We start from the raw sequence: 21,569 nt of genomic DNA on the forward strand, positions 1-21,569 counted from the left end.
ATGAATTGTGCTGCTGACTACAAAGTCAGTTCAAAGTAATTCAAAACCATCAGCCACTTTATGGGAGAAAGCCTTATGGTTTCTGTGAATATTCACAGCCGTGGAACACCCACGGTTCTACCTGCCGCGTAGGATCATTTGAGCTGGCTTCTACTCCGAGGCAGAAGTTTCCAACATCGTCAGAGCTCTGCACTGGGAGACCATGTTGATGTGTCATAATGTGCAACTTTGTCTGGATGACCATGCTCTTTTTCCTTCCTGCTTATTCTTTTCATAGCTTCTTCCTCCATGCTATCACTTCTACTATTCTCTGTGCTGATATCACCATACGTAATTATGAATCCGGTAACAATATACCCAGATCTTTATAACGTAACAAGCACAGTTGGGTTACTCTGCTGACAGCAAGCTTTACTAGCGCAGAGGAAGCTTCTGGATATGAACAGTTACATGATTCACAGTGCCAGGCTGACAGGAGAGAGAGGACAGAGGCACACCGCACCTTCTGCACTGTGACTTACCATATATTTCTGAAAGGGAGAATCAGCACACATCATGATAAAATATAGATGGACAAATGAGGAAAGGTCCTTGAGAGCTTTCTTGAGGCTATGCATAATCCCAAAATTCTGACTTCAAGCTCTGGTCTCTTAAGAGCACAATCTTTAAATGATTTCTCTTTATTTCAAAGGGTAATTTTTGCCATATGTAGTATAAGTAGGTGACAGTAGGGGTCATGTGGATTTTAAAAATTTCAAAGTTTTAGTATAACAAATCCATCTGGATTTTCCTTAGGTTAATGAACGATCACACAACCTTGCTATTCAAAGACACACATTCAAAGTCATAAAGTAAGACACCCTTCAGTTATACAACTCACATTCAAAATTTATTTCTAATCTTATAAAAAAGTAATTTTAGTGCCTATCCAAATTCATCCAACTGGCTCTGGGGGCAAATGTATCCCAATCCTGTCCCTGATCTCTTTTTATAAGAATCATTTAATTCTCTCTCCTAATTTTTATATTCAACTTACAAAATAACTTTTGGATCAGTATTGATTTGGTAAACTTTGAAGAAATGATAGCTCATCAATTATAGTTATTATAATTGATGGTAATTTATGCATTCTTTTTCCCCAGATGAGGTCTTCTGTCTTAGTTGCATTAGCATTTTCAGGAAGGCCAGGTTACTCAGGCCATTTCTGTTCACATGATTTACTTTAAGCTGCTGAGATATACATTTTCCCCTCCTTTGAAACCAGTGTCAAAGGTGGTTGTGAGAGGCTGGAGCATTGGAAATAAAAAGCTATGTTTTTGATAGCAAAAAAAAATTGTACTTCACATAATGTATTCATCAAATTTAATTCTCTACTGCTTTTGTGAAAATTAGGCAGCAATTTAAGTTTGAATGTACTTTTACATCATTGTTGAGATTGTAAATGATACCCATCTTTATCACGAATTGTTCTATGTTTAGGAAAAGAAGAATTTTCTTAGCGTTTACACTATATACATCTAACATAGAACTGCCTTTATATGAAGCATATTTAAGTAATGTTAAATGAAAAAAGACCACTGCTTTTGAGTCCAGTAGGACAAGGTAGAACCGCACCATACGTTTCTGGGACTGTAATTTTTTTTACAGGAATAGAAAGCCTCCGTAGTGCCTAAAAATGCTTCAAGGTATAGTGTTTGCCCAAGTCTAACTATGGGAGGGAGGGATGACTTCAAGATATGAAGATACTGTTGTCTGGTGGTTCTGGTTAAGTCTTGCAGCAAAATCCTGAATAATAGTGATGATGGGGCATCTTTATTTAGTTCTCATTCTTAGGAGAAATATTTTCAGTTGTGCCCTGTTAATTGTGATGTTGCCCATTGGATTTTTGTATATGGCCTTCATTATGTTAAGAGAATTTCCCCCTATTCCTATTTTATTGTGTGTTTTTACTTAGAAATGGGTGTTGGATATTGTCAAATGCTTTTCCTGAATCTATTGATATGATCATGTGATGCTTATTCTTTGTCTTGTTTATTGATGGTGTGGTAGTCTGGGTTAACTAGAGAAACAAATTCACAGGCACTTATATGTGTGTAAGAAAGAGCTTTATATAAGAGTTATTGTACATTAAGAAAACATTCCAACCCAGTCCAGATCAAGTCCATAAATTCAATATTAGCCCATATGTCCACTATTAGTTCATAAATTCCTCTTTAGACTCACACAGTCGTTCAATAATGTCAAATATAGGAAGATCACAGGTCAGTGAGTGGAAAGGCTTGTGGATTCAGTGCCAGTAGAAGCATCTCAGTGCTGGCAGCAGCCTCTATGTGCTCCTCCAGCTCAGGGCACTAGTGTAGCTCCATATGTCTTGTCAGAGGGAATGTCTTGCAGGGAGTGAATGTGCCTCCTACCTGCTGCAAGCTATTTATCTCTTTAGTGCCTCTAAATGAGGTCATGAAGCTGTGACCTCATTGACTGGCTGTACCCCACTCCATTCACTCCTAATTCTCGAATTGACGACAGATTACGTAACAACCACTGGTGGATTACATTGATTGTTTTTAAAATGTTGAACCATCTTTGCATCTCTGGTATGAATCCCACTTGGTGATGATAATTGTGTGTGTGTGTGTGTGTGTGTGTGTGTATGTATGTTGTTGAATTCTATTGACCAGAATTGTGTTTGGAATGTTTGCATCTGTGTTCATGAGGGATATCAGTCTTTAGATTTCTCTCTCTTTGTGATCCTTTGAGATCAGGGTCATGCTCACTTCATAGAAAGGCTTTTGGAAGTTTGCTGTCCCTTTCTATATTCTAGAGTAGTTTGCATTGAATTGGTGACAGATTTTCCCTGAATACTTTGCAGAGTTCCTTTGAAGCCATCCATCCCTGGGATTTTCTTGTTTGGCATCTTCTGAAGACCTTCTCGGTTTCTTCTCTTTTGTGTTGGATCTGAATCTGTGGACTTCATGGAAATGTATATGAAAACAAAACAAAAACCTCACTGCTATTGAATCCATTCTGATTCATAGCAACCCTATAAGACAGAGTAGACTGTCTCTGTGGGTTTCTAAGACTGCACCGCTTTATGGGAGTAAGAGCCTTTTGTTTCTCCCAAGGAGTGACTGGTGGTTTCAAGCTGATGACTTTGCAGTTAGCCAACCAACTTGTGACCATTATGGCAGTAGGGCTCCCTATGGACCACTATAGTGCTTATTAAGTGCTTCTTTCACGGTGTTTTCTCTCTAAAACCACAAACAAGGCAGACGTTCATCAGTAAAGGCTGGTTAAAGTAATAGAGTAGAAAATACCCATTGCCATCAAGTAGATTATGACTCATAGTGACCCTATAGGATGGAGTACAACATCACTGTGGGACTCACAACTTTAGCTCTTTATGGAGTAGAAGCCCCATCTTTCTTTTCTCCCTTCGAGTGGCTGGTCGTTTCAAACTACTGATCTTGTGCTCACAGCCAATGCATAATCCACTATGCCACCTACCACTTTGAGTATAATAATAGAGGTTATAAAATAAATACCGTTCTTGTTTTGTTTGACCTTCGGTGAATGTTTTGTGCGAGTAGAAGTTTATTTTTTACTTAAGTATCTTCCTAACGTTACACTTCTACATCTAAAATAATTTAATCAGTGTCAAATTTTGAAAGTCATATAGATCTCTAGGTCCCTAGGAGTCACAGAATCAGCTTGATGACAGGGAGTTTGGTTTTGAGTCTTATCAAAGTACAAAGCAGAGAAACTCTCTATTATAAAGTATGGTTCTTAGAGGAGTTTCATAATAGGCTTTCTTACAATCCAAACTTTACCTAATTTATTTGAAATACTACAAAAGCAAACTCACTACCATTGAGTCAATTCAGACTCAAGGTAACCATATATTACACAGACTGTAAATCTGGAGGGAGCACACAGACTTATCTTTCTGTAATAGTTCACTAATCCCCTAAACGCTTCTGTCAATCTTGTTTCCTTGCTTTTACTTGTATAGGCCAGTTAGGCTAACTAGCTCTTTCATAGAATCGGGCCCCAATATAAGTATTTCACTCTAATCCTCACAACAACTATGCATAAATACTATCATCTTCTTCACTTTATTGATGATTATCATCATGCATTGGAATTGACTCAGTGGTAACTAGCACCAATCATAGCACAGATGAGGAAATAGAGGACAACAAAGGTTAAGTAGCTTGGCCAGGGTCGCACAGTAAGCAGCATATATTTGGAACTAGGAAGTCTAGTGCTCAAGTCTACATTCATCCACAACACTATCCTCTCAAGCAGGAAATAATTAAATCGGTGGTTTTGGTTGTTGTGCACAATACAAATTAATAGATTTCAAAAGAAATGGATTATGTTCTATTTTAACATAAATTTGAGGAGAACTAGTTTAAAAACTTTTATTGAGACAATTAGTGGGTAAAGGAATTAATTGTGCAACAAATACATGTTATTTTATTTTAATTTCATCTAGAATTATTGTAATTATTAATATCTATGTTGATTCATGTTGATTAAAATATTAATAAAACTGCACATCATACAGAGAACCATAATAATGCTAGTAAAAGCCTTTTAACTTGAGTCTATTAAAATAAAATAAACAGTTATTTTGTAGAATAAATTTGTTAACATAGAACAATTACACAAAAATAGTTTTGCTGCTTATGGAAACAAGTAATCATTGTCTTTATTCCTATATGAAATTTGATTTATATTATTAAATTTCAATAAAAATTTGGCATATTTTGTGGAGGCTAATTTTTGATGTGACATAGATTTACTGTTTATTTTATCTCATTTTTATCAAGTGAATTTCTACTTTTGTGATTCCCATTTAAATTTCTAATTTAAAGATTACCTAGAGTATTTTTATTGATTTTATTAATGCCATTACTTAATATACATATGTATCCAACATCTCCTGGGGTATTTTCTATTTGTGTTTATGTTCATTTGTTTTAATGTTTTTCAGGGTATTCCAGCACCCGGATGTTATGATGTTCAAAAATCATATGACATGTCACAGGGGAAAAAAAAATACATGCCACCCCGTAGTCTGGTGGCTAAAAGAAAGCATTCCTCCTTCCTTAGTGCAGCTCCCAGATGCTCGGACAAAATTAAAGATGGACCAGGTAAGTGAAGACTGTCTTTTAAAACCCTGGGGAAAATGTCGGCTTTCCATATATTAGAACAGATCAGATGATTTCATTGCATGTTTTCATTTTACTGTTTCTTTTCTTGTTAGGTAGTATAAAAATGAAAGATTTAAGACTTTATTTTTCCCAAATATAATACTTATTTCACACATTATATTTCTAATTTCACTAAAGTAATTTCACCAAAATTTAAAAATGTAATCTAGAATGCCATTCAGGGTGGAAAATCCCTCTTAATATGCTAAAGGTGTTATGAGAGAAAAGCACACCATCCTGATTTGGACATATACAAATTACATATCATCTCAGTTTCATAGATTAATCTTAATTTTTCTCAAGTTTCAAGTAAGACAATATAAATGGATTAATATTTATTTGTAGGCTTAAATTAAAAAAATAATTGCAATAGACATAGCTATTAACAGTAGTATACTTGGTCTAATCTCAATGCAATAACTTTCCTTGTTCACCAAGATCCCACACCAAGTATGCTGTTTCACCTAGGATGACTAATGGAAAACAGAGACAGTTGTTTTCAACAGTAATTTATATGCAATCATATTTCTATAATGAATCTTTGTGAAAATGTAAAGAGACCTCACAGAAGGAACAAATTCCTTCTTTCAAAGTTTTAAATGAAAAAACCAAAGCAAGGAAATGTACATTGTTGAATAACCAGAAGTTTGAGAACCACAGAGCCTGGTGTCTGTCTTTCAAGTATCAGGCATCTTAGTAGCTTAAGGATCCATTTTAAGCTGACATTGAACACTTCCCATGTCTTCTCTTGATCCACTGTACTATTTTTGATTGGGGCAGATTTTAAGAAAGCTAAAACCCGTAGAGTAGATGAAAAAGTAATAAAAAGGTAAGGAATGCTAAATTTCAAGGATTTTGACTATGGCTCATCACACACTGTTGATAACACTGAGGATGATGGGAATTCCAGAACACTCACACATGTGAGAGTGGGATGACGAATATGGAAGACTGCAGAAGAAGCGATGCATTTGAATTATGGTGTTGGCGAAGAATATTGAAAGTACCAGAAGGACCAACACATCTACCTTGGAGAAGTACAAACAGAATGGTCATTAGAACCAAGGATGGAAGAACTTGTCTTAACTATTTGGACATGTTATTGGGAGAGACCAGTTCCTGGAGAAGAACACTTGTTGGGAAAGTGGATGGTTCGTGAAAAACAGAAAACATCCAGATGAATGAGCACAGTGGCTGCAGCGATGGGCTCAAGCGCAGCATTACCATTGTGAGGCTGGAGCAGCAGCCGGCTGTGGATCTTTCTGTTGTGCATAGTCTATGAGCTGGTCCCAACTTGGTACCTGAAAACAACAACAGTAATGCAGTTTCAATCCTTCTCTAGGCTTTCCTGCCCATACCTATAAGTGTTTCCTTTAAAACTCTAGGAAAAATAAAGTTTACTTAGATTTAAATAGGCAATATGTAAGTACCCCAAAGGCGAGTAGACCAATAAATCCTCTCAAGCACTGGGACAATCCTCATTCACAGCTACAATCCATGAGCCTGTTAATCAATCAATCAATCAATCAATCAAATAAACAAGCATCCATACCAAAGTCTCTTGGAATGGAGTGAGTGAACTTCAGATTTTTTTGACAAGTTCTTTTCTGCTTTAATTCTTTCTCCCCCCAAATTCTTAAATATTAAATGTATAATAAGAATTTCAGGAAAGTGGGAAGATTGTCAAGGTGACAGTCCACTTAGTCAACATTTAGACTGTGACAGGTAACTTCTTTAATCTATTTCATTAGTTTCTGTTTTCCAAAATTAATACTTGCCACTTACTTGATTCTGATAGGGTACTAAAGATTAATAAGACAGCATTTCAAAATCATTTTCAGAATCTCTGAGACATCTTAGAAATTTTAAATCTTAGCAACCAAAATCTGTTTTCTCTTAATGTCACCCAGCAAAAGCTTCTAAAGAATTGGGATGAGAGGGAAATGTTTTCATTAAAAAGACAGTTAGTCTTTGGAAGTCAAACACATAGTGTCTGTCAAAGTCACTATACAACTGTGGAATAGCTAGCCTGCTAAATGAAAAGAGTTTATCATATTGGTTAATAATAGTAATTCATCAAATTTGCTATTCTGCATCTTTAAATGGATCATACTTCAAAGTAATGTTGACAGAAATGCCACATGTCTCTATAGTCAACATGTTATTAAAAACCGTATGGATCTCTGAAGCTATTTTTGATGCTATGGTGTATGATATTTTATTTTCTCTGACATGCATATTTTGCAGTAATTATAAATTTGTCCACTATTTTACATTAAGCCATTAAATCCATTGCCTTCAAGCCAATTCCAATTCATAATGACCCTACCAGGACTAAGTTGACTGCCCCATAGGGTGGATGTGGCTGTGAATTTTACGCAAGCAGATTGCTATACATTTCTCCCATGGTGTCACTGATGGGTTTGAATTACTGACCTTTCAGTTACCAAACAAATGCTTAACCATTGCTCTACCAGAGCTCTGTATCTTAAGCCATCTAGTCAAAACATAGCTCTAATGCATATTTAATAAGTAATTAGAGATGATTCAAATAATATTCACACTTTATTTTGGTAGCTGAAAGTTAAATTTTATTTGTCCAAACTCTGTTAACATTGATCCAATCAGGGAAAAAAATATTAGCAACTTTCTACAGTTATTTTTCATTTCATTTTATTTAGATCAGGCTTTTATATGAATCACTGTGGCGGAATATTTATTTATTTATGCGAGATTTACTCTAAAATAAATGCATCCCATTCCTGCCTATGATTCTTATTAGCATATAACTTTTGTTTTGGATAACTAATATGTTAAGTCCTTTGAATTTTTTTTCACAAGTATTGACGCATATTCAAAAGGTAGAGTGACAATTCTATTTATCTTCTGCGTAAATAATTACTCTATTTATATATTTTTCATATACCACTTTAGAAACAAAAGCATTTATTTTTCCTATATTTTTTCAGTGGTAATTGAAGTGTGTTTTGGGTTTAAATGTCAAATTCCTTACACTTAAAAGAAGATTACATTGTATTATGATTTATATAAATACATACATGTTAAAGACATTCATATACTGTTGATATAGCTTACAGAACATCATTGTTACTTGGATCATGATAATAATTAGGAGTTTAGTGCTTTACCTTATAGAATTTATAGAAAATATCTTTATATCTTTCTTTTAATAGATTAATTATCAAATTAAAATTAATTATAGGTTATCTTACATTTGTATCTTACAAGTGTTAAGAACAAAGGCTGATAAATCTATGAATAGTTTTTATTTGTTCATGACACTCACAAACTTATAGCACATTCTGTCAATCAAAAGTTGTATAGCCATTTATTTATTTAAAATTCTTTTGGTACTACGATTTATTTAAAATATAGAAGTAGTTTCATTTTATTTCTAAATAAATCATTTCTTTGAATATACATATTTAAGAGGGGTTGGTCTAATATGTAGAAAAAGCATGTTTGCATTCAGTACATATATACTAGTAAAAGTGTGTAACCAACAATAACACATTAATAACAGTTAATTATTAAATGAGATATATCATATTATAAAGAAAGCTCCTCTTATGAGTTTTAATTTATGGATATGAAAATGGATATTTTGATTAGTCCAACTCAGGTAAAGTAAAATTGTAAAATGGAAGAATAATTAAATATTGTATTATCTCTCATATTGACCTCTTTGGATAATTGAGGAGAGGTGAGATTACACTGCTCAAGAAATAGAAAAGAAAATGGATGAAAACATTGTGGAGAGTGTGAAAATTTCAGATCTCTAATACACTGTGTTGGAAATGTTAATTCAAAACATTGGTCCTTAAGGGAAACTTGCAGAATATTTCAAATATGAAATAGAGCCATTAGACCAAGAAACTCTTCTCAATGAGATTTTACCTAAGGAAATAATTAGTGTTACAGTTTAGAGTAAGCATGCAAGGTATTTGTCACTCTGTGTTTTTGTGGTTGTGTGTCGTCGAGTTGCCTCTGATTCCTAGTGGTGCCATATGAAAGGGGAAAAATAGTGCCCCAACCATGCCACACTCATCGTCTTTGCTAGGTTTGAGCCCATTATTGTAGTGATGGCCAATCCATCATCTTGAGAGTCTTCCTCTTTTTCAGTGATCCTCTATTTTATGAAGCATAGTGTCCTTCAGAGACTGAGTCTGTTAAGGACCATTCTAGCTATAAAACTTTCAAGACTGCTTTGCTCATTCTTCCAGCACTCCATGGAATATTCAACACTCTTTGCTGTTGTTGTTGTTGTTAGATGCCTATGAGTTGGTTCTGACCCTTAATGACCTTATGCACAACAGTATGAAACACTGCATGGTCTTGGGCCATACTTGCAATTGTCCCTCTACCTGAGCCCACTGATGCCGCTACTGTGTCAGTACATCTTGTCAGACCTCTTCTTTAACACCCTGCCACTTTACCAAACATGATGTCCTACTTCAGGGACTGATCTCTCCTGATCAATCCAAAATATCTAAGATAATGTCTTGTTATTCTTGCCTCTAAGGAGCACTCTGGTCTTACTTACTTCTTTCAATAAAGACCACTCGGTCCTTTTAGCAATCCTAAGGGTGTTCAGTATTCTTCTTTAGCACCACAATTCAAATGCACTGATTGATGTACGTATGTATTTTCAAATGCAGTCATTCTTCTACAGCCTTCCTTATTCTATGTCCAATTGCATAAGCATGTGAGGCAATGGAAAAACACCCACAGTTTGGGTCCGGTAGCCTTCATCCACAAAGCAACATCCCTGTTTCAACACTCTAGAGAAGTGTTGTGCAGCAGATTTATGTATTAATGCTATACATCTTTTGATCTCTTGACTGCTGCTTTCACGAGCACTGATTGCCAATCCAAGTGAGACAAAATCCTTGACAACTTCAACCTTGTCTTCACTTATCACGCTGTTAGTGAGCTAGTGGTCCAGTTGTGATGATTTTGGTCTTCCTTACATTGAGTTGTAATCCATTCTGAAGGCTACAGTCTTTGATCTTCACAAGCAAGTGTTTCAATGCCTTCTCACTTTGAGCAAGCAAGATCGTGTCATCTGCTTCCCTCCAAACCTGATGTCACACTATTCTTCATATAATCCAGCTTCTATGATGATTTATTCAGCATACAGATTGAACAAGAAAGGCGAGAGAATACATTGCCAATGCATGTTTCCCCCAATTTTAAACCGTTCAGTATTGCTTTTTTTCCCTTCTGTTTCTACAACTGCCTCTTGATCCATGTACAAGCTCCTCATGAGCACAGTCAAGTGTTCTGGAATTCTACAAGGTGATCCACACAGTCGAATGCCTGGGCACAGTCAATGAAATACAAGAAAACTTCTTTCTGGTATTCCCTGCTTTGAGCCAAGATCCACCTGACATCAGCAATTACATCCCCTGTTGCACGTCTTCTTCTGAATTTTGCCTGAACTTCTGGCAGCACCCTGTCAATTTACAGCTGCAACAGTTATTGAATGATCTTAAGAAAAATTTCTGTGCATGTGATATTATTTATATACTTATCTAATTTGAGCATTCTGTTGGTTCACCTTTCTTTGGAATGAGCATAAATATGGATCTCTTCCAGTCAGTTGCCCATGTATCTCTTTCAAACTTCCAGGCATGGATGATCAGTACTCCTTCTGCTTCCTGACACATTTCAGTGAGTGTTCTATCAGTTCCTGGAGCCTTTCTTTCGGCTGATGAATTCAAGTAGTTTTAACTGCTTCATTTAGCGCCATTAGTTCTTGTTCATATGCTAAGTCCTGAAACGGTGGAATGCCAAATCAGTACTTTTTGAAGGTTACTCCATGTATTCTTTCCATCTTCACTTTATGTTTCCTGCATCATTTAATATTTTGCTCTATAGAATATTTTAAAATTGCCATTTTGTTTTTTTTCTTGAGTCCTTTCAGTTTCAGATATGCTGAGTATGTTCATCCCTTTTACTTTTCTAATTCTAGGTTCTTGCACTTTTCCTTATTATATCTATCTTTGTCTACTCGAGCTGCCCTTTGAAATTTTCTGTCCAGTTCCTTGACTTCATCCTCCATACAGGCCCACTGCCGTGTTTTAGCTTGAGCATTGTATCTTCCCACATATGTAGTCAAGTTGATTTCTGTGTGTTCCATTGTTAGATTGCGGAATGGAAAGTGAGCTCACCTTGGGCCGCATGGAAGAATTACGACCAGTTGAGATGCAAAATGGCAAAAGGAGTTTTTTTTTTTTCTAGCTCGAGCTAGGGCTTCCTCCCGCCAACTGCCCAGTGCAGTGGGGACCCAGCATCCAAGGGGGATCAACCCTGAGTTCTTTGGTCTCCAGGCTTTTATAGGGTTAGGGGGCAAGGGGCAGTCCAGGGTTATTATTCTTTAAATTTATTGGAGAATATTTCTGGTGCCAGTCTTGTCCAGCAGTGACTGGCCAGTAGGGTTGCGTGTGTCTTCCCAATTGGTCTGCTGATGATGGGTGGTCGCCTGTTGGACTCTGTGTCCCATTGGTCAACGTGAGTCAGGCTACAGCAGGTGGTGGTTTACATCTGTTCCTGAAACTGAACCTTGGGACTTTTCCAAGAAACCGAAACTTAGGCCCACCTCAAACTTTGGTTTTCCACAGCCTATCCAAGCCCTAACCCAGGTGAACTATGCCTGTGCCCCGCACCATCTGGAGAAGTCCATGTGTATAGTCACTTCTTTTGGTGTTGGAAAAGGTATTTGCTATGAACTAGTCATTGGTTTTGTGAAATTCTATCATGTGTTCTCCAGCTTCTTTCTGTCACCAAGTTCATAGTTTCCACTACTGCTCCTCCTTGTTTCCAACGTTTGCTTTCCAATCACCAATAATTATCAATGCATATTGATAGCATGTTTGGTCAGTTTCAGACTGAAGTCCTTGATAGAATTCTTCAAGTTCTTCATCATTAGTGTTTGTCATTGATGTATAAATGTGAATAATGGTCATATTGATTGTATTTTCTTGAACACAGATAGATATAATCCAATGATAGATAGCCTTGTACTTCATGATAGAGTTAGCACCATCCTTTCTGACAAAGAATGCCATGTCATTGCTCTTGATTGTTTTATTTTTGGCATAATAAATTTTATGATTTTCTCATCTCAAAATGGCCAATACTGGTCCATTTCAGCTCACTAATGCCTAGATATCAATCTTCATGTATTCCATTGCATTTTTGACCACATCCAGTGTTCCTGAATTCATACTTAGCACATTCCATGTTCCAATCGTTAGGTTTCTATAGATGTTTCTCTTTACCATGAGTGAAGCCCCATCAGCAACTGAGATCTGAAAAAGAATGCACTCACCAGGCTTTACCTGATTCAGGACACCAAGGTCAATACCTCTCCAGAGGATTATCTCCTCTTTAGTCACAACTTTGGTGCCCTTGGCCCTGAGGGACCCATCTGCTGGCAATATCTCTGGAAAGGCTCTGCTTCCTTTGTGTAGGCTTTCAGTATTTCACAGAGCTTCTAAAATATGAATAAGGTTTTTAGTGACTTCTTCCTCAGGATCAGGGAGCCGACTCATTCTTCATTGTTTGTTCTTTGTCTGGAAACTCCACCAAAACCTTTCCACTTTGGGTGACCCTGTTGGCATTTCAAATACCGGCGACAGTCCAACATCACAGCAACACGCAGGCCACCACACTCAGAGAATAATCTTTGACAACATCATATTTCAAGCACATCAAAATTTCTTAGATCTTTCTTATTCATGATCCATCTTTTACATCCACATAGAACTAAATTCTCTGCCATTCAGTCAATGTGGACTCATAGTGACTAATAGTTCTATCCTGGAGGAGAGGGCAGACCTGTCCCTGAGAGTTTCCAGGCTGTTGCTCTTTATGGGACTAGAAAGCCCTGTCTTTTTCCCAGGGAGCATCTACTGGTTGTTAACTGTGGACATGTAAGAAGATGAAAGATACCATGGTATTGTCAGGCACACCTTCATCTTCAAGGTGACAATTTGCTTTTAACATGTTAAAGAGGACTTTTGCACATATCCCAATGCAATATGGAATTTTATTTGTCTGTTTCTTTTATGCAAGCTGATTGTTCATCCAAGAAATATTTTTATGGTTCCCCCAGAATACCTTTGAGTAGTCAATTGAGCACAGGCCAATAATATCTCTTTGGTGTTCTCTACTCTTAGTTAAGATGTATATAACACCAACAGTGATGTCCTGTATTTAATGACCTTTTTGTATGTTGAATTCCTGAATTACATTTTGAGTTACAGTTACATTTTGATGTAATTGCTGGAAAATATTTTCAAATTCAGCAACACTTCACTTGCTAATTATATTAATTATACTGCTTGATAATTTCCCCATTCCATTGGTACTTGTTTGGAATGGGCACTAATGTGGGTATCTTTCAATCAGTTGGCCAGGTAGCTATCTTCTAAATTAGGTAGCATAAAAAATGGGCACTTCCAGTGTTGCACTGTTTTGTTGCAACAACTCATTGGCATTCCAGCACTTCTTAGAGCCATCTTTTCACCAAGGCTGTCAGGGCAGCTTGGACTTCTCCCTGCAGTTCTGGATCCTAGGCTACCGGGTGAAATGGTTGGACATCAACCAATTCTTTTTGGTGCTTCTGTGCATTCCTTCCATCTTCTTGGGATGCTTTTTGCATTGTTCAGTCTTTTGTTCATTGGCTCCTTTGAAATTGCAATACAAGGCTTGGGATCTTTCTTTAGTTATAGTAGCTGGAGAAATGAAACGTGTGTCTTGGTTTTCTAACTTTAGGTCTTTGTGCATTTCAGAGTAATATTTTATTTTGTCATGTAGTCACCCTTGGAAGTCTTCTGTTCAACTTTTCACTTCATCATTTCTTCCATTCACTTTAGTTACTCAATGCTGACAAACAAATTTCAGTGTTTCTTCTGATCTCAAGTATTGTCTTTATTTCCTCTTTATTCTTAGTGACCTTTGGTATCTTTATGTATTTTTCCCTTTACTTTATCCCACAGCTCATCTGGTTTTCAGTCTTCAGTGTTCAGTGCATCAAATTTATTCTTGATTTGATTTCTAAATTAAGGTGTTGATGTTTTCTATAAGTTTTAGAGATTGGTACATCAGCACTTCACCAAGAAAATGACTTAGGCAGCCAATAAATATATGAAGAAATTCCCAGGATCCTTATCCATTATGGAAATTCAAATCAAAACAATAATAAGATATCACTTTACTCCAGCATGAATAGTAAATTTCAAAACCAGAAACAAATAACAAAAGAAGCAACAAAAATAAAACTAAAACAGGAAACCACAAACGCTGACAAGGGTATGAAGAGACTAGCAGAGTGACCATTGTGGAAGGTGGTATATTTCCTCACAGATTGGGAATAGATGTACCATATGACCAGGTAATCCCTCTCGTTGGAATTTATCCTACAGAAATAAGAACCACAAGAGGAATAGAATATGCACGCCCATGTTCATGTCCTCATTAATCACAGTAGCAAAAATAAGTAAACAACTTCAGTACTGATCAGTGATAGAACGGATAAATAAACTTTGGTGCATATACACAATGGAATACTATGCAGTGTTAAAGAATAACAACGAATCTGTAAAACACGTTATCAAATGGAGAAGCCTGGGGACATTTTGTTGAGTGAAGTTAGTCAATCGCAAGAGCATGCATATTATATGAGGCCACTATTGTTAAAAGCCAAGAAAACGTTTTTACATAAAATAAATATTACTTGATGATTTCAAGGAGTGAGAGGTCAAGGAAGGGTAAGTCTCAGAGTTGAGGGTAGATAATGGTTAACTTGGGTGAAAGAGAAGCAATATACAAGAGGGAACTTGGCAAAATTATGGAGTCAGGGGAAGACTTTGGTTGGTTTTGCAACAGAGATCAATGATGTTACAAAAATATACAATCCCGAAATAATACCAATTAGGTGTGTGGATTGATGCACAAGCTGCACAGGTGTGAGAGTATATCGATTTGAAAGAAGATATTTGTATATGTGAATTTATATTGGCTTCAAATGTATACATGAATGTAATAAAATGTACAGGGACAATGTCATGAAAATTTCTTCGACATAACAAAACACCCTGTGTGAATGGATTGCTGGGCCTGGAGGCTCAGAACCATTGTCTCTGGGGAAACCAAGGTAGGTTGGCATAACACAGCTCACAAAGACAATGTTTTACAATGTTTGCAACTGGGGTCTTGAAATCCATGTAATGCATGGCTATTTGTCTTTCCTTGTCCAGAGGAAGAAAGAGTAGAGAAAAATTTTAAAAGATCTAAAAATAATTAGTCTAGTGGACTATGAAAATAACCTTGACCTCAGAATGGGGTGATGTCAGATTATGGTTGCCAACTATTCTGAAAGTGATCACATTGAAAGACTTTGGAAAGAAAATGAGAGAGAGGTGGAGCAAAGCTCAAAATCATCAAAGACACCAAGCTTACTGGTTGAATAGACTCATAGAGCCAGCCCTCCAGACAATAGCTGGTAGTCACTCATCAGGTGCAGACCTGGACTCACCCAGGTGGCTCACTCTTCAGCCAAACAATAGACAAGTCCATAAGAGAAACAGTAGTATTTGTGAGGTATCCACATCTTAGGGTAAGTAACCATTCCAGATCAAAAGGAGCAGCATTTACCACAAATTAAGGTGGAGAAGATTTAGGCAAGAAGGAAGAAGAATTTGGAAGAAATGATGGTTTATTTGGGGGGTTACATAAAATGAGATGATGCAAAATGGGTACTAGTTGTTGAACATAAAACTGATGAACTGCCCTGGGACTTTTCAAAAAAGCTTTTAAAAATTATATCAATGAAATTAGTGATGGAGGAAAATGATTTAGGATTGGACAGCATCTTGTAAAAACTCACACAAAGTATCTTCATAGAGCTAAATACAGCAGCTCAATTAACTTAAAATTGATTGGTTGATATTTACAAAATCATGCTTAAATAAACACAAGACAATGGCGAGACTCCTTAAACATTTTTCTAGGTATATGGTGTTGATGCTATGGAGAAAAATAAGAGGGAGAGGGGAGATTGGAATTGCAGAGTGCATCAATTCAAACATATTTTAATAAGGAAAGCCTCATTGAAAAAATAGCATTTGATTAACAACCTGTGGTTTGGTCAAGGGTTTGTTTTTCTTTCCTTTTCTTAAAAAAAATATTGCTTTTGTGAGAATCTACACTGCTTTTATATTAAGAAAATAATTATTTAAAAATAGTTGAGGACAAAAATTGATGTTTGTAGCTTTCCTAAATGATGTTTATAGATTTTAACTAAAAAACAAGTATTTAAATGAGTGATAGATTTAGAAATACATAGCACATAAGACAACATTTGTGGACTGAACATACCTAATCAATTACTGATACTTTCGTCACCCTCAAAATATAAATCATTTCACATGAAAATAGCATTATGATTTCTGAGTCACATTCTCCCAAGAAATTATTTTAGGTAACAAATATAATTTATCTTGAAGTTAATTGAACATATCCCATGAAGGTAGCTTTATTCACTTTTTCAATAAACATAAACAATACCTTTGATATAAAATCATTGTAGTGTGAAAACTAATTATTTATTCTATTTTCTCACTGGCTTATAATATTATAGCTTCAGAAATACTGTCACTTATCCCTCTTGCTGAATGCTATTTACCTATTACAATAAATTTGTAAAAGTTTCCCCCTATAGCTTCTAGAAATGATTCTGAGTCGGTAAAATGCAAAATAAAATTCTGATTGTAGGGACAAAAATCTCATCAGGACAATATTGGGGATTTGTTAATTTAACACATTTATTTAAAATGATAGATATTATACTATCAAATATAAGCTAACTCTACAAAATTTGAATATTATATTTTTATTCCTTTGTTACTTTACATTTCAAATAAATTCTCCTTATATGAATATGAGAATAATTATATTGCTTAATAAGCACATACTGTAAAGTTATTCCTTTTATAATAGTACTAGTTTTATGAGTTAGAAGATAAAAACTCACATTTTAATAATAAGGAAGCATTGAAAACTATGGGAAAAGTTTTCAAGGACTGATTACAAAAGCAATTGGGGAAAGGAGAGTTCAGAACAGCAATACTTAAGGATGCAAAAGATCATATTTAAAGTAGAACCTTCAACTACAAAGCAGAACAGACATTGTTTATTGAGATTAGTGGACAGAAATAAACAATTTAAGAAATTATATAGCAGAGAGCTATCTCAACCAGTTTGGGGTGTGTGGCTTTTGTCTAATGCAATTAATTGATGATGTATAAAGTTCACAATGTTTGGGGTGTTTTTTATTTCAAATTGAATAAAAGGGGAAAAGACTGTACAACACAAAAGAAGACTGGTCCTCTCATTTCTACAAGAATGAAGTAAGTTGAATAAACAACCTTATAAATACCTGTAACTCACTGCCATCTAGTTGATGTGGGCTCATGGTGACAACCCCCACCTTGCTCCCTGTGGGTTTCTAAGACTGTAACTGTTTACAGGAGTAGAAAGCCCCATAGTGGCAACAAATATGAGTACTTTTTATGGAAAAGGAAGCATGACTCAGGATAAAGAACCAAGAATTCTAGAGGGTGAAGCCAAGAAGCACATGAATTTAAACAATGAACTGACAACATGTGACCAGCCGGATTGAATCTGCTATCCAACTGTGAATGCTGTGTATCTTCTGTTTTCTTCACTTTTGAAAAGGAGTGGTTATGGACATCATCCTGTGCTTGCTCTGTCATTTGTTTGACATGTGTGAGACAGATAGTTTCTTTATGTAATTCAAGGTCTTTTGATTGGGAGGAACAGTATTCAAAGAGCTTTACCAGAGGATCCACATGGGAAAAGTATGTAGACTAAACTAGAGGACAAATCTAGAACTTTAAGTGGTTACCGTAGTGGGAATCCTCAGGTAGGGTGCTTGCCTTTTGCAATGGAAATACTTGTCATCAGAGCATGGACTGTGGCACATTGCATTTTCAAAAATGATGGCCACAATGTATCCCTTCAATATGTTCTTAGACCGTGAAGTTGACGTGACTTCATTGAAAAGTGGAGTCTGTTTTTCATCCCTTTGTACTGCCTCTACCGATAAAGTTTGGCAGAGGTGCGGCTATGTGACTTCTGAGGCCGGATCGTAAGAACTAGTCTGAGGACACCAGTCAAATGGGATTTGAATTTACTGTGCTCCATAAACACTTTTGTTAGCCTATCTGCAAACTTCCTCAAAGATCTTATTTCTAACAAACCCTAATCACAGATATGGGGCGTAGGACACCAACACATCTTTTAGTACATGACCAAACTAGATGATCTGACTTAAAGGAAAACATTAGAATGGATTTCTGCACAGTGGGAAGCTAATGTAGAGGACTTTTAAGTCCTCTAACACATTCCCACCATGTTTCTATCTAATGACTATATCATGGAAGCAGCCACATTATTGTTGTTATGCAAATAACTTTCTTTTATTTTTTATATCTTGTGAATCAGAATATCATAAATCATATATTTCTAGTATATTCATTTCTATTGCCATATAACGACTTACCCCAAACTCAGTGACTTAAATTTCAAAGCTTCTTAAACTGTGTGTCATGACTCCATATAGAGTTGTATACCTGAATGTGGGCATTATGAAATATCTGGAAACAATAAAAGGTTTCTGAACATGCAGTGATCAAAAATTAATTCAAAATCAAATGTATAATGAATCCAAGGTGTTTGGGAAGTGCTTGCCCATGTTATAAATTTTTCAGAGGTAAAGGAGCCCAGGGTGGGAAAAGTAGACAGGATTACTGCCTGTCCTGCACCACCCACATGATTGTTGTCATGCTAATCTAGCACTGTAGCTACTGCGCCACTCCATCTTTGTTGAGGGTCTCCATTTTTGTCACCGACAACCTTCTACATTACCGAGCAGGATGTCCTTCTCCAGGCCCTTGTCCCTCTTTCTAAAGATCCCCACCATCACAGCTTTTTTGTCTGCCTTTATTTATCTCTATATCTCTATCCAAATAATTTTATCTATTTATCTATCTCTATCCACACCATTTTATTTTATTAGGAACAAATCCAGACAGAATACCATTCCATACTTCAATCAAATCAAGCAGTACTGTACAATTGCTACCCAAATCACTTTCAAAACATTTTTGTACATCTTAAACTCCTTGATATCAACTCCCCCTTACTGCTCCACCCCCCATCTCCTCCACAAACAATGGAAGTTGTTAGTCAGGCAAAATTTGCACTAATATTCACTGACAATGTCAGTCCCCTGTCTGACAGAATACACACAACCACTGTGGAAAGCAACAGGGTGATTCCTACAACAACTGGCAAAAGAAAGACCATTCAACCCAACAACACCATTGTTGGCACATATCCCAAAGGAAAGCAACAGGGTGATTCCTACAACAACTGGCAAAAGAAAGACCATTCAACCCAACAACACCATTGTTGGCACATATCCCAAAGGTTATGAACAGACGTGTTGTCCCCTGTTCATTGCAACATGGGACAGTACATAAAGAAGTTATTAACAGCCAGAACTCCATCTGTAGAAGAATGGATAAAAAAAAAACTTTGGTATACACACACAGTGGAATACTACACATCCCTAAAAACCTGTGATGAGACCATGAAACGCCTCATGACATGGAGGGATCTGGAAACCATTAATTTCTGAGTGAAATTAGTCAACTACCAAAGGATAAATACTGAATGAATACACTGTTATAGAATGAGCAACAGATGGACTCAAGCTGAGGCTAGCTGAGCAGTCTGTGCCAGGGCAGCCAGGCAGTTGAGTAGAGAGCCTGACGGGTGCCACTCAACCAGGCACCATCCACTCTATGCGTGTATCTTGAAGGCCACGTGGCAGAGGGTTCCTCACATCAGCTTGGATCAAATTGTCGAGAGGGGTGAGTGGGGGCAGCAGGATGTGCCCACTCAGTGGCTGCCATAGAAAGGTATGATGTGGTCCCCCTAGACTGGGAGACATTCCTATCAGAGTGATGAGAGATACTAAAGGAAACATTAGCTAGGAGAAGAGTAAGGGAGCATACACGCCTGGGGGAAGACAAGCACACATCTGTTGGTCAAAAAGTGTGGAGAACCATGTACTAGTGGGGAGTAAAGCGACTAAGAATACTTTTAAGGATCCTAAGGGAAGAGTATGCCTGGTGTTCTGCACCTAATAAGTCACATTGGTTTGAGCTTCTGTACATCCTCTGGGCACCCAGGCCAAGTGCTACAGAACACTGTGGACCTTCCATGCACACAGCATGCTCCAAAGGCCATACCAGAGGGCTCTGATGTGGAAACCGCACTAAGTGAGTTAGACCCACCTGCAAGCTGAGGACTTAAGGATGACATTGCATGATGTGGGTAGAAGCAGAAGGTAGCTATACCATGAGCACTTAACTGTTGGTAGGCCTAGTAACATTCCCTTATTACTTCAAGTCCTGCTTACTGTATTAACATATGTATTATTCTGGCAGACCATCATCATTTTAAGTGGCATTCTGGCTATACTTCTATCAGCTTAATTCTTTCTTCTGGAATTCCATGGTATGTTGAATATTCTTCATCAAAATCAAAAGTCAAAGAAAAATTCTTCATTGGTTTTTCTTGTCCAGCTTTTACATGCATAGGAGATAATAGAAAATAAAATCTATTGGATCTGGTGCACCTTGTTCTCAAAGTGACACCCATAGTTGTAATTTATTTTTTAAAATCATTTTATTAGGGGCTCATACAGCTCTTATCACAAGCCATCCATACATCAATTGTGTAAAGCACATTTGTACATTCATTGCCCTCATTATTCTCAAAACATTTGCACTCCACTTAAGCCCCTGGCCTCAGGTCCTCATTTTTCCCTCTCCCTCTCCACTCCCCCACCCTCATGAACCCTTGATAATTTATAAATTATTATTTTGTTATATCTTGACCTGTCCAACGTCTCCCTTTACCCACTTTTCTGTTGTCTGGCCCCCAGGGAGGAGGTCACATGTAGATCCTTGTAATCAGTTCCCCCTTTCCAACCCACTCTCCCTCTACCCTCCCTTGTATCGTCACTCACACCACTAATCCTGAAGGGATAATCTGCCCTGGATTCCCTATGTTTCCAGTTCCTATCTGTACCAGTGTACATCCTCTGGTCTAGCCAGACTTGCAGGGTAAAATTTGGATCATGCTAGTGGGGGGAGAGGTGGGGGAAGCATTTAGGAACTAGAGGAAAGTTGTATGTTTCATCATTGCTACATTGCACCCTGACTGACTTGT

General features: G+C 36.8%; 1 protein-coding gene across 1 annotated transcript in view; it reads left to right on the forward strand.

The window, feature by feature from the left end:
* Positions 1 to 21,569, forward strand: part of STPG2 (sperm tail PG-rich repeat containing 2) — a 329,121-nt gene that overhangs the window by 209,538 nt on the left and 98,014 nt on the right. The window contains exon 9 of the mRNA XM_075543545.1: positions 4,997 to 5,156. Coding sequence (XP_075399660.1) covers positions 4,997 to 5,156 — 160 coding nt within the window. The remainder of the gene's footprint in view (positions 1 to 4,996; positions 5,157 to 21,569) is intronic.

The sequence above is a fragment of the Tenrec ecaudatus genome, chromosome 3 (assembly GCF_050624435.1).
Source record: "Tenrec ecaudatus isolate mTenEca1 chromosome 3, mTenEca1.hap1, whole genome shotgun sequence".
Taxonomy (NCBI): Eukaryota; Metazoa; Chordata; class Mammalia; order Afrosoricida; family Tenrecidae; genus Tenrec; species Tenrec ecaudatus.